Below are 14679 nucleotides of genomic sequence, written 5' to 3' on the forward strand. Positions count from 1 at the left end.
TATAAAAAGAAACATTAGCATCTCTCGCAACCTCAGCATGTCCCACAGCAACATTTCTATTTGAAGTTAAGTTGCACTCCGCATGTGATAAATGATGGGAAAAGCTGCCTAGGCGACTTTTTTTTTTTCCTTTTTGAGGGGTGAATGTTAGCCAGGACGCGAGAGCGAACTGCCTGCTGTTGCGGAATAGCAGAATGAGACCTCTTCATTTTCCCTCTGCAGGCTGATTGTGTTAAACATGAACACCTCGGACAGTGCAGCACTCCCATCAGCCCTCTGACAGCACTGCCCTCCCTCGCTGCCTGGGTGTGGGCCGAGATTGTTGTGCTCCAGTACCTGGAAGCCACGAACCTCCTGACCCAAAGGCACACTTGAGTCAGTCCCAAACGTTTTGCACGCAAGTTGCAGTGGCTAGCACATTTCAAACTCTCCTCTTACCCTCTTCCCTGAAGATTCATCGAAATACGCCCGTGTATCTCAACCGCTTTAATCTTTCGAAGTTGGATAGAGGAGAGATCTCCTCTGTTTGAAGGCGGCAGTGATTTCGGGGATGTGCCTCCCTTCCACGGGGAACACCGAGTGTGCAGCCACGGGCTGAGTTCTCCTGTTCGAAGATTGTCTCCAAGAAGCAAAGGCATTCTTCCAACTAACAAACGTGACCGAACTCTTGTGTCTGACGCCTCGAGGCAGCCAGAACTCGACCCGCAAATAGTTTCCAATGTAATGATGTGCAGTTGTACAGAATAAAATGGGCAGGTATCGCCTGTGGATCGAAGCGAGTCCCTCGCAGAGCAGCACGTTTGTTTTACTCCGCAGCACCGGGCTCAGAGGGGCAGTATTCCGACTGTTGATAAAATGATCCCCTCATTGACCCAAAGGTCATTTCACCCGCCAGAAGTTGGCGGCTTCAATCAGTCCAACTGAAATCCTTTGCGTTGCATTTAGTTTTTAAGGGAATCTGTGCAGCCATTCTCCGTTTCGTTCTCGAGTTTCTTTCGGCTGCGGACCTGTGTGGACACCGGTTTTTAGTGGGGGCCTTTATCCGATGCTTGTGCTGTGGCCGTTCAGGGTCTAACTGGCTCCCGGTGAGTGGGGTGGGGGGGGTGGTTGAGGCGGTCAGCGAGAGCACAGCGGCCTGTCGCTGCATCCTGCGTGACGGTGAAAGTATAGAGGCTCACCATCCGTGTCGGAGCTCCGCTGCAGCCGAGTTGGTGACTTGCTCCTGAAGCATCCGGAGATCCCTTTAGGAATTTGGGAAGCTGGTGAATTGAGCGGGGAAACCCGTGGCAGGTTTTAACCTTTTTTTTGACCGCCAGATCCGGGTCTCCGCCCCCCCCCCCCCCCCCCCCCCCCCCCCCCGGGACCTATCCTTGAATTCCCCTCGATCGTGCATGTGGCTAACCTCTCTGGAGAAGGATTGAACGGGAGGAAGGCAGCTGGGTCTTCATGTTTGAAGGTTTATTGCAGAGACGGTATGAATTTCTGAAAGAGTGCGGGAGTAGGCGGGATGACCGGATTCGGGAAGGGGGACAGGGGAGTGGGAATTACAGGGCAGCCCATCTCCCTGATGGGCTGAATGGTGGCCTCGTGAACTACAGCATTCTACATTTAAAAAAAAATAATAATAATAATTTAGAGTACCCAATTCTTTTTTCCAATTAAGGGGCAGTTTAGCGTGTCCAATCCACCCACCCTGCACATCTTTTGGGTTATGGGGTCGAAACCCGCGCAGACAGTGGGAGAATGTGCAAACTCCACGCGGACAGTGACCCAGAGCCAGGATCGAACCTGGGACCACTGTGCCAGCGTGCTGCCCTGCCAGCATTCTATATGGCTGATGCGTGAATCCAGACCTCTTGCAGTGACAAATTTATCTTTCACCAGCGTTTCCATTTACTATTTCTAAGCCCGAGAGTGATGGGGTGTGATCGGGGGCAGGAGCCCTTGCTGATCCAGTTTGCCTTCGCCCTGGCGTCCTTCTCTTTGCCAAGCTCCCAAGACCACACGTGGCATCTGCTCCTTCAGGGTTTAACTGGCGCCAGCTTGGGGCAGCACAGTGGTTAGCACTGTTGCCTCACGGCTCCAGGGTCCCAGGTTCGATTCCTGGCTTGGGTCACTGTCTGTGCGGAGTCTGCACGTTCTCCCGGCGGACGAGACCTTGCCCGGGGCCCGCGAGCAAAGAGCGGGGAGGAGGGGTTGGCGGAAGAGACTGGATTTCTGTGTTGGGAGGACAGGAGCAATGGGCGTTCTGTCCTGCATCGACTGGTACTTGTACCGACAGTCTTATTGTCTTGTATTCTTTCTCAACAGTGTTCGAGGAGTACCAGAAGATTGCGAAGAAAGATATTGAGAGCAGCGTTAAGGGAGAGATGTCCGGTAGTCTAGAAAATGCTTTACTCGCAGTGGGTGAGTTGCCTGATGCCCCGTTTTCCCGACTGACCTTTTTCTGCATTGCTCTGGAGCAATTGTTGATGAACCCTCTCTCTCTCTCTCTCCCTCTCTCCCAGTCCAGAACATGAGGAGCCAACCTGCATACTTTGCCGGGAGGCTGTACAAGTCAATGAAGGTATGTGGGTTTCCGAGCTCACTCTGCACATTCCCCGTTGTCGAGCTTTTGCCCCCACTGAACAGATGGTCGGGCCGCAGAAGGTCCATCTGGCTGGGGTGCAGATTTCACCCCCGTTAACACCACAGAACAGTCGCCCAGACCAGACTCACTCTGCGAGTGCGATTTGTCCGAGCGGTGGGTTTGTTAACGGTGCGGGATATTTTGCAGCAAATATCCGCGCTGGAATGGAACACTACATCAATCCCAGATAGAACTTTGTGCTACACTTCACTGACGTGAGAAATGTTATGTGCATAATCAAGACTGTGCGTGCTGAAGTGCTCTCTCCGGGTCAGGGGCTCGGTACACTTGAGATTTGAATAGCTCATCTGGACCGTGGCAATGACAAGCTGAGCTCGGAGCGCCAAGTGCTTTTCGCTGCTGCCTGGAGGATTTCTGCCCATCATTCCCTTTCTCTGGCATTGCTGAGCTGTCCCTGTTCCGAGACCCAGTCCACAAGGCCTTGTCCGAACTGACCGCTCAACCATTGGATCAACGGCTGCAGACTCTTCAGCCTGCCGTTGACCTGGCTGAGCAGAGAGAGGCTCTCTCCGCGTAATGCACCTGTCTGTGATGTGATCGTGTTCAAATGTAGAGTTTAAAATGCAGCTTTGAGAGTAATGGCTCCAGTTGTGAAATAGGCTGCTAACTTGCTGGGGACGGTGTACACCAGGGTGTTGCTGCTTGTTCCCAGTCTTGTACAGGGTGTTTGTCACAGTGGGCAGCACAGGACGTCCAAGTGTTCAGACCTCACTCCAGAGACTGGAGCACGTCATCTCGTTTGACAACCTCGGAGCACGATGTTGTGAGATGTATCCTTCTGTCTCGGACTCGAGGTGTGGCAAGCAGGCAGACTGGAGACGTACTCTGATATCCTGCTCAAGACTTCTTTATCAGTACGGCATCTGACCAGGTGACAGAGTGGGCACTTTGCTGCAAGGAATGATTCCACATACATAACACATGACTGACTGGTGTTAGTGATCCACCATCTAATGCATATTCACAACGTCGTATATTAATGTATCCATTCCGTTAGAATAATCTTGATTGTTGTCACAAGTAGGCTGACATTGAAAATCCCCTAGTCGCCCCACACTGGCGCCTGTTCGGGTACACCGAGGGAGAATTCAGAATGTCCAACTCCCCCAACAAGCACGTCTTTCGGGACTTGTGGGAGGAAACCGGAGCGCCTGGAGGAAACCCACGCAGACACTGGGAGGACGTGCAGACTCCGCACAGACAGTGACCCAAGCCGGGAATCGAACCCGGGACCGTGAAGCCACAGTGCTAACCACTGTGCTACCGTGCCCCGCCCCCCCCCCCCCCCCCCCCATACTACATTATTGAGGGAGTGTGGCGGTGCTGAGGGAGTGCGAGTGTCAAGGGAGCACGGCACTGGCGGAGGGGTTGGTGCCCAGGGAGAGTGGCACTGTGGGGGAGGGGTTGGTGCCCAGGGAGAGCGGCACTGTGGGGGAGGGGTTGGTGCCCAGGGAGTGTGGCACTGGGAGAGGGGTTGGTGCCCAGGGAGAGTGGCACTGTCGGGGAGGGGTTGGTGCCCAGGGAGAGTGGCACTGTGGGGGAGGGGTTGGTGTCTAGGGAGAGTGGCACTGTGGGGGAGAGGTTGGTGCCCAGGGAGTGTGGCACTGTGCGGGAGGGGTTGGTGCCCAGGGAGTGTGGCACTGTGGGGGAGGGGTTGGTGCCCAGGGAGAGTGGCACTGTGGGAGAGGGGTTGGTGCCCAGGGAGTGGCACTGGGAGAGGGGTTGGTGCCCAGGGAGAGTGGCACTGTGGGAGAGGGGTTGGTGCCCAGGGAGAGTGGCACTGTGGGAGGGGTTGGTGCCCAGGGAGAGTGGCACTGTGGGAGAGGGGTTGATGCCCAGGGAGAGTGGCACTGTGGGAGAGGGGTTGGTGCCCAGGGAGAGTGGCACTGTGGGAGGGGTTGGTGCCCAGGGAGTGTGGCACTGGGAGAGGGGTTGGTGCCCAGGGAGAGTGGCACTGTCGGGGAGGGATTGGTCCCCTGGGAGAGTGGCACTGTGGGGGAGGGGTTGGTGCCCAGGGAGAGTGGCACTGTGGGGGAGGTGTTGGTGCCCTGGGAGTATGGCACTGGGAGAGGGGTTGGTGCCCAGGGAGAGTGGCACTGTGGGGGAGGTGTTGGTGCCCAGGGAGTATGGCACTGGGAGAGGGGTTGGTGCCCAGGGAGAGTGGCACTGTGGGAGGGGTTGGTGCCCAGGGAGAGTGGCACTGTGGGGGAGCGGTTGGTGCCCAGGGAGAGTGGCACTGTGGGGGAGGGGTTGGTGCGCAGGGAGCGTGGCACTGTGGGAGAGGGGTTGGTGCCCAGGGAGAGTGGCACTGTGCGAGAGGGGTTAGTGCCCAGGGAGAGTGGCACTGTGCGAGAGGGGTTAGTGCCCAGGGAGAGTGGCACTGTGGGGGAGGGGTTGGTGCGCAGGGAGCGTGGCACTGTGGGAGAGGGGTTGGTGCCCAGGGAGAGTGGCACTGTGCGAGAGGGGTTGGTGCGCAGGGAGCGTGGCACTGTGGTAGAGGGGTTGGTGCCCAGGGAGAGTGGCACTGTGGGAGAGGGGTTGGTGCCCAGGGAGAGTGGCACTGTGGGAGAGGGGTTGGTGCGCAGGGAGAGTGGCACTGTGGGAGAGGGGTTGGTGCCCTGGAGGGGCACAAACAGCAATGAGATGAGGACCCGAGAAGGTATTTGAAATGTTGGCTGCAGGATAACTGTGGGCAGGACACAAAGAACACCACTGCTCTTGTCTGAAGTGGTACCCGAGGAACCTTCACATCCCCGTGAAGACATAGACTGGCTTTTCTGCTGCCACATCCCACGTGAGAGTCAAGCCCTCTGACTCCCTCCTCCCTGGAAAATGTCAGCCTCGATAATGGGCTCAGGCCCCTGGGGTGGGCCTTGAAACACCTCCCCGCGGACCGAGCCACGGCTGAGATCCCAAGAGTTTCATCGAGGATTTTGCTGTCGCCTGAGATCTGTCTAACTTGGCGCTCTCTCGATTTTTGTTTTGAGGGTGCTGGTACGAATGACAACACCCTGATCAGAGTCATGGTGTCTCGCTCTGAAGTGGACATGCTGGACATTAAACAGGAGTTTCAGAGGATGTACGGCAAGACTTTGTATTCCTTCATCAAGGTAAGCGAGCCGAGTTCTGCTGCGAGGATAATTTCCTATTGGTAATTATTTACAGTTGTACTGCAGGTCTTGTGGACGAACGTGTCATGCATGTGTGGAACTGAGCACCTTACTGTGGTCTTATCATAATTATCAGCATTGCAAGGGTTAATGGAGTGTCGAGAGTAGCCACTGGAGGGAGCTGCGGATCCAACTATAGAAGACCGTGATGCTAGACCTTAGGGGAGGTGTGTATGCAGGAGGTAGCTAGTGACGGTCATGAGAGCAGATGGTGTGTGAGCAAGGTTAGATTATCGTCTATACCAGTCGTGAGATTAGTAGTAGATCAGTGTAGTTCGATGTTATTGATCAGTTGTGTATTCTTAAGGACTGGGTGTCGAAACCCAGTTTAGTAGTGTCAATGAAATCATAGCTTTGTTTAAGTTAACTTCATTTGAAGCCTACTTGTGACAAGCGATTTTCATTTCATTTTCAAAAGCTATTGTGTGGTCTTTGTGAAACACTACGCCAATCATCCTGAAAAAAGCAACACGAGGAACACCACACTTGCCACAACTTTAAAGTAATGGCGGCTTTGTTGAATCTGCCCACTTCCACCCGTATCATTTTTTAAGGACCATATCGCTCCTCTAAGAACAGAATGGGAGTCTTGACCTGCTCTCCCATTTAATACAACGGAGACTGGCCTTTAGCTTCTGTTGTGTTTTCCCATCCACTCCCCGTATCCCTCCACTCCCTCAAGAGGCCAGGCAGCCTCTACCCCACAGCCTTGAATGTCCTCGAGGATGCAGCATCTGGGCAGGAGAATAACCACCATTCCCAACCCTCGTGAGTGAAGGAAGGTCTCCTCACCCCAGTCCGAAATGCTTGCCCCGCCCTCTGTTCTAGATTCTGTAGAATCTGGAGTCGGCCAGAAAATGGGAAATAAATAACCTCCTTGATAAAAAGCTATCTGCAGCAGAGAATACAGCCGGGTCACTGAATCATCCAACCTCCAATCCCCGTGTTGCAAAAACACATCTGGCCCAACCTGGTCATATTAAACCGAGACGGACAGTTGTAACTTGTTTAACACCTTTTTTGTTTTGTGGGTGTGGGAGGCATGTTTGTTGGCTGGTAGAACATAGAACATAGAACAATACAGCGCAGTACAGGCCCTTCGGCCCACGATGTTGCACCGAAACAAAAGCCATCTAACCTACACTATGCCATTATCATCCATATGTTTATCCAATAAACTTTTAAATGCCCTCAATGTTGGCGAGTTCACTACTGCAGCAGGTAGGGCATTCCACGGCCTCACTACTCTTTGCGTAAAGAACCTACCCCTGACCTCTGTCCTATAGCCTTAAACTGAGGGGTAATAGATATGTCCCCTCGTGCTAGCCATTTCCATCCGCGGGAGAAGGCTCTCACTGTCCACCCTATCTAACCCTCTGATCATTTTGTATGCCTCTATTAAGTCTCCTCTTAACCTTCTTCTCTCCAACGAAAACAACCTCAAGTCCATCAGCCTTTCCTCATAAGATTTTCCCTCCATACCAGGCAACATCCTGGTAAATCTCCTCTGCACCCGCTCCAAAGCCTCCACGTCCTTCCTGTAATGCGGTGACCAGAACTGTACGCAATACTCCAAATGCGGCCGTACCAGAGTTCTGTACAGCTGCAACATGACCTCCTGACTCCGGAACTCAATCCCTCTACCAATAAAGGCCAACACTCCATAGGCCTTCTTCACCACCCTATCAACCTGGGTGGCAACTTTCAGGGATCTATGTACATGGACACCTAGATCCCTCTGCTCATCCACACTTTCAAGAACTTTTCCATTAGCCAAATATTCCACATTCCTGTTTTTCCTTCCAAAGTGAATCACCTCCCACTTCTCTACATTAAACTCCATTTGCCACCTCTCAGCCCAGCACTGCAGCTTATCTATATCCCTCTGTAACCTGCTACTTCCTTCCACACTATTGACAACACCACCGACTTTAGTATCGTCTGCAAATTTACTCACCCACCCTTCTGCGCCTTCCTCTAGGTCATTGATAAAAATGACAAACAGCAACGGCCCCAGAACAGATCCTTGTGGTACTCCACTTGTAACTGAACTCCATTCTGAACATTTCCCATCAACCACCACCCTCTGTCTTCTTTCAGCTAGCCAATTTCTGATCCACATCTCTAAATCACCCTCAATCCCCAGCCTCCGTATTTTCTGCAATAGCCTACCGTGGGGAACCTTATCAAACGCTTTGCTGAAATCCATATACACCACATCAACTGCTCTACCCTCGTCTACCTGTTCAGTCACCTTCTCAAAGAACTCGATAAGGTTTGTGAGGCATGACCTACCCTTCACAAAGCCATGCTGACTATCCCTGATCATATTATTCCTATCTAGATGATTATAAATCTTGTCTCTTATAATCCCCTCCAAGACTTTACCCACTACAGACGTGAGGCTCACCGGTCTATAGTTGCCGGGGTTGTCTCTGCTCCCCTTTTTGAACAAAGGGACCACATTTGCTATCCTCCAGTCCTCTGGCACTATTCCTGTATCCAATGATGAAATAAAAATCAAAGCCAATGGTCCAGCAATCTCTTCCCTGGCCTCCCAGAGAATCCTAGGATAAATCCCATCAGGTCCCAGGGACTTATCTATTTTCAGCCTGTCCAGAATTGCCAACACCTCTTCCCTACGTACCTCAATGCCATCTAATCTATTTACCTGGATCTCAGCATTCTCCTCCACAACATTATCTTTTTCCTGAGTGAATACTGACGAAAAATATTCATTTAGTATCTCGCCTATCTCTTCAGACTCTACACACAACTTCCCATCCCTGTCCTTGACTGGTCCTACTCTGTCCCTAGTCATTCGCTTATTCCTGACATACCTATAGAAAGCTTTTGGGTTTTCCTTGATCCTTCCTGCCAAATACTTCTCATGTCCCCTCCTTGCTCGTCTTAGCTCTCTCTTTAGATCCTTCCTCGCTACCTTGTAACTATCCATTGCCCCAACTGAAACTTCACACCTCCTCTTCACATAGGCCTCCTTCTTCCTCTTAACAAGAGATTCCACTTCTTTGGTAAACCACGGTTCCCTCGCTCGGCACCTTCCTCCCTGCCTGACCGGTACATACTTATCAAGAACACGCAGTAGCTGATCCTTGAACAAGCTCCACTTATCCAGCGTGTCCAACACTTGCAGCCTACTTCTCCACCTTATCCCCCCCAAGTCACGTCTAATGGCATCATAATTTCCCTTCCCCCAGCTATAACTCTTGCCCTGCGGTGTATACTTATCCCTTTCCATCCTTAACGTAAACGTCACCGAATTGTGGTCACTGTCCCCAAAGTGCTCACCTACCTCCAAATCCAACACCTGGCCTGGTTCATTACCCAAAACCAAATCCAATGTGGCCTCGCCTCTTGTTGGCCTGTCAACAAACTGTGTCAGGAAACCCTCCTGCACACACTGTACAAAAAACGACCCATCTAATGTACTCGAACTATATCTTTTCCAGTCAATATTTGGAAAGTTAAAGTCTCCCATAATAACTACCCTATTACTTTCGCTCTTATCCAGGATCATCCTCGCCATCCTTTCCTCTACATCCCTAGAACTATTTGGAGGCCTATAGAAAACTCCCAACAGGGTGACCTCTCCTTTCCTGTTTCTAACCTCAGCCCATACTACCTCGGAAGATGAGTCCCCATCTAGCATCCTCTCCGCCACCGTAATACTGCTCTTGACTAGCAGCGCCACACCTCCCCCTCTTTTGCCTCCTTCTCTGAGCTTACTAAAACACCTAAACCCCGGAACCTGCAACATCCATTCCTGTCCCTGCTCTATCCATGTCTCCGAAATGGCCACAACATCGAAGTCCCAGGTACCAACCCATGCTGCCAGTTCCCCTACCTTGTTTCGTATACTCCTGGCATTGAAGTAGACACACTTCAAACCACCTACCTGAACACTGGCCCCCTCCTGCGACGTCAAATCTGAGCTCCTGACCTCTCTACTCTCATTCTCCCTTACCCTAAAACTACAATCCAGGTTCCCATGCCCCTGCTGCATTAGTTTAAACCCCCCCAAAGAGCACTAACAAATGGTAGGGGAGAGGGAAGAGTGGGATTGCAGGATTAAAACCTGAACGGAAAACCGGTTGGATGGGTGACGGACTGCGACAGCAGTGAGGTTGTCAGGGCCGTGCGCGCATTGCTGAAGAACGGGTTGCTCGCAATTTGCAAGACATCGGGTCTGATCCTGGCCATGACGCGGGGGCGGGTTATTCCAGTTCACAGGCGGACTGTCCAAACTGAGAGGAGTTTGCTCTTCCTTGGCAAGTTTGGCCGCCGGTGCACTGTGCGTACCCATCTGGTCTGCAGAGATCCAGTCAGAGCGCGACCCCCACCGCTGTGGGAAACGAGCAGCGTGGATTTAATATGTCACGGGGTAAAAGGGGAATTGTGATGGGTCAGAATTACAAATCGACCACACACCCGCAGGAGGCAGAAGTAGTTTACTGGAGTGTCTTTGTCAAGTGGAATGTGAAATTAATTGAATTATAACCATCCTGGTCTCTTGGGTTCACTTTCTGTTTGGATTCTGCAGGTTTGACGATGAAGCTGCCTTCAGGTTTTATTATGTCTGTGACGATTGGAGTATTGTGGCTCCGTTGGCAGCAAGAGTTGGTCAATATTTAATTAATTTTGATTAATTAAGTCTCAGTGGTTTGTAAGACGAGTCCTTGCCGTGTATCCCAGTAATAGACTTCCAATATGTTGTGTAAGTGATGTTTCAGAGTTTGATAGTCAGCCTGCCCCGGGATCCGTGCTGTTTGTGTAATCTATCAGAGCTGCTGCACTGAGACCGAAGCCTCTCGAAAACACCATCGACACATCACACGCAGAAGCAAAGTAGCATGCCATCCATTAAAAACTCCTACGCATTGTTGTCACGCGACATGCCAACTTAAACTCCTGACATCCGTACCAATGTTTCCAAACCCCCACTCTCGAAGAACACTCTTGCAAATCTTCTCCCAAACAACTCCAGTGCCTCCACCCAGGATCCACTCCAGGATTTCCACCTCTCCTTTCAGTATTCCTCCCTTTTGGATTGCCACTTGCATTCAAGCTTCCCCGCAATCTCTCGGGCACCCAGTCAGGACACCAGGCTGTGCTCACATCACTGAGGATTACTTCTGATATCTGGACTCTCGGGAGTCGACTCCACGTGGTCCGCTTCTTTCAGCTCAGTTGTAACTGGGAGACTCACTCTGCTCCCTTTCTTCAACTTAAATGAACAGTACCTTTAGCTTGATGGACCTGTCTCCCGCCCCTTTACTCCATTGTTCTGTCTCTCTGCTTCCGGCAGTCTCTGTCCGAGCTGCTGTCTTCTCTGGTACCTGGTTACAACTGAACCACGAGTGCGTATTTTGCGGGGTGGGCCTGCGGTTGCTAAGCAACAGCTCAGTTTTTATAAAGCCTGCAATTGTTATCATGTCGTGAAACCTCAGTTACAATGCAGGCATCCTGGGTCACTGTCCGTGTGGAGTTTGCACATTCTCCCCGTGTCTGCGTGGGTCTCACCCCCACAACCCAAAGATGTGCAGGTTAGGTGGATTGGCCACGTTAAATTGCATTAAAAAAATTAAGTAATTGGGTACTCTAAATTTAAAAAGGAAAAAGGAAAGAATAAAAATTACAATGCAGGCTGAGTTTAAAGTGAAACTGAATTGTCGACTTTCTGGCACCTCTGTCTAACATGAAGCCAAACTGAAGTTTTAATCCTTAACACAGACAATAAAGAGTATTTGAATTACCTACATTTACTAACACCTACTTTGGGAGTGGGAAATAAAAGACCAGGGGTGGGATTCTCGGGGCTCCCCCGCCGGGGGAGAATTCTCCGGCACTGAAAATTAGGCGGGGGCGGGAATCGTGCTGTGCCGGTCGGCGCCCCGCCCCCCCCCCCCCGGCGATTCTCCAGCCCGCGATGGGCCGAAGTCCCGCTGCTGTCATGCCAGTCCCGCCGGCGTGAATCAAACCACCTACCTTACCGGCGGGACTGGTGGTGAGGGCGGGGTCCTGGTGGGGGGGCGCGGGGCGTTCTGGCCCCAGGGGGTGCCCCCACGGTGGCCGGCAAAGTCCCTTCGGCCCTGGCAGGCGTTGCGCCAAAGGCCTTTCCCGCCGGTCGACGGCGCGCCAATCACTCCGGCGCGGGCCTAGCCCCTCCAGGTGAGGGCTCGGTCCCTAAAGGTGTGGAGAAATCCGCACCTTTGGGGCGGGTCGACGCCGGAGTGGTTCCCGCCACTCCATCCCACCGGGACCCCCCGCCCCGCCGGGTAGGGGAGAATCCCGGCCCTGACTTCCAAATCCTGCTCATTCCCAGCGGCTAACGTGTCAGGAGAAAATGGACGAGGGCCATGTGTCATGCAGTCGACCGTCAGGCCGAGTGTGTAACACTAAATGTGTGAACCCAATTGTTTTGAAGTTGGCACAGTGGTTAGCACTGCTGCCTCACAGCGGCAGGGACCCGGGTTCAATTCCAGCCTCGGGTGACCTTCTCCCCGTGGGTTTCCTCCGGGCGCTCCGGTTTCCTCCCACAGTCCAAAGATGTGCAGGTTAGGTGGATTGGCCACGATCGATTTATGGGGGTTAGGGGGCTCGGGGCGGGGGTGTGGGCCGTTCTTTCAGAGGGTCGGTGCAGAGTCGATGGGCCGAATGGCCTCCTTCGGCCCTGCAGGGATTCTGAGGGGCCTCTTCTGCGGGAGGTTGTCTCTCCATTTCAGGCAGACCGTGATCCGCTGCAACGCCAAGGGATGGTTGGTTGAGAACCGCGAAGGAGGGCGATGAGCGACAGATTCAACCGTGCCCCGGGAACGGGAAGTGTCTGAAGGGGGGAAATGAGGGAATAAGTTGATGTTTAATTTGATCTGCTTTCTGATGAATGACTGCAATTGGGATTGCCGCCACAACTGTGATGACACGGTTCTGAATCATGATGCAGTTTGGGTTGGACTCGCTGTGATGTTTGGCTTGATTGGAGGGCAGGCTTTGCATTGATATTTTCTTTCTCTTTCTGCTTCAAGGGGGATTGTTCTGGAGATTACAAGAAGATTCTGCTCGAACTGTGTGGTGGGGAATAATCAACACCCTCCCTCGCTGCCAACTCCAGCTGGACAGACGTCAGATATTTAAAACTGGATGTGTCCCTCTTATTTGCTGCTCGCAACTAATCACTCGCAGCTTTAACCGTTCTGATTCTTTACTATTACCTTGAAGACTGTTCATTCGTTTGTCTTCATTGCATTTCTCTTTTGTGCATCAGCTATTTTTCGTTAGTTCATTTTTGAGAGGCAACAGCAGAAAGCGTGCTCGACACGCCCAGCTGGTAGGTGGCCCCTGGACACGGCAGGAGCTGGTTTGAAATCTGATACCAGGGCCATGTCACTCATCGAGGGGCAGCATTTGCGTTCATTCATGCACTCTGCAACCTGAGATTCCACAGCGGGAGGGTCAACTGAAAAGGCATGTCGATGGTCATCTGAAGCCGCCCACTTCGTTCTCGCTGACGGTTCAGGGGGGTGTTCACCTTGGCCCCGGGGTCTGAGAATGTACTGCTGGGTGAGCGCGATCCAATTCGACGTCCTGTCCAACATCAACCCCCCCTTCTTTTTATAAAAAAAAAAAAAAAAAAAAATTAATAAAATAAAATAAAAATACCCGAAACGATTTGGATATTGAAAAAAGTTTGGTCCCGCTGCTGTTGGGTGACCCTCGTTACTGGCCACAAGTTAGGACGGCCAGCGCAGTGGTTAGCACTGCTGCCTCACGGCGCCAAGGATCAAGGTTCGATCCCGGGTCACTGTCCGTGTGGAGTTTGCACATTCTCCCCGTGTCTGGGTGGGTCTCACCCCCACAACCCAAAGATGTGCTGGGTCGGTGGATTGGCCACGCTAAATTGCCCCTTAATTGTATAAAAATAATTGGGGACTCTAAATTTTTTTTAAAACCAACACGTTTGTGGGTAGTTTGGCTCAATTTCGGTGTGGGACTTTATTCCTGCAGTAATAGCACACTGTGAAATCGAGCGCACCTGCTTCCCAGGATTGTGTGTTCCTGCTTAACCAGTTGCAAATCCCCTCGACTGTGAATGCACAGCCGAAGATTATTCAAGCAGTGGATGTAAACAATTTATTGTGCGAGTGTATGATTGAACAATGAAAGTGTTCAGTGTGTGTGTAACAACACTGGTGTGTCCTGAGCAGATGGTTACGAGACAAATCACCTGCATTGTCTTGAATGAGCAGCTCCTCTTCGTGTAATTCATCAGGGATTGGGTCTTCCTGTAAATATTTAACTTTGCATGGTAGGCTGTGTCGCTGGTAACCTGCAGCTGTCAGCCCTGGCGGTAATCTACCTGTTGTGATTCAGAGCTCTTGTTCAATTTAAATGACACATTCCATTAAAAATAACTGGTGTGTGACAGCCCAGATGCTGTGTAATCCAATTCGGGGATAAAGATTTTCATTAATGCAACAGCCGAGACTCTTGTTTCTCAATCGTTATGTGAAATGCAGCGTTGGGGTGGGAGATCGGCGCAGCTGCCGACCAGATGTGCGGGTCCGGAACGTCTGGACGATGGAGTATCAGGCGGGCTAAATGAGTGGGCGATGGATGGCGTATCCGGTGGGAAATGTGACTTGTCCACCTGGGAGGAAGGCTGGAAAAGAGCAAATTTATTTCAATGGACAGACTGGAGAACCCATTGGGACAGAGGGATTCGGGGAAATGAATCAGGAAAAGTTAGCTTGGAAGTATAGGAATGTTTTACGACAGTTCCACAGGGTGTTGGCGAGGCGACGTCGAGAACACTGGGGACTGATTTTTATGTAACTGCGTTGG

The 14679-nt window shown here is 51.9% G+C and overlaps 1 protein-coding gene across 1 annotated transcript in view; it reads left to right on the forward strand.

The window, feature by feature from the left end:
• LOC140397065 (annexin A4-like) overlaps positions 1–14313 on the forward strand; it is a 22839-nt gene extending 8526 nt beyond the window's left edge. Inside the window, exons 2-5 of the mRNA XM_072486097.1 lie at positions 2235–2406; positions 2508–2566; positions 5638–5760; positions 12864–14313. Coding sequence (XP_072342198.1) covers positions 2235–2406; positions 2508–2566; positions 5638–5760; positions 12864–12920 — 411 coding nt within the window. The 3' untranslated portion in view covers positions 12921–14313. The remainder of the gene's footprint in view (positions 1–2234; positions 2407–2507; positions 2567–5637; positions 5761–12863) is intronic.
• The last annotated feature ends 366 nt before the right edge of the window (positions 14314–14679 follow it).

Source organism: Scyliorhinus torazame, chromosome 20 (genome assembly GCF_047496885.1).
Source record: "Scyliorhinus torazame isolate Kashiwa2021f chromosome 20, sScyTor2.1, whole genome shotgun sequence".
Lineage (NCBI taxonomy): Eukaryota > Metazoa > Chordata > Chondrichthyes > Carcharhiniformes > Scyliorhinidae > Scyliorhinus > Scyliorhinus torazame.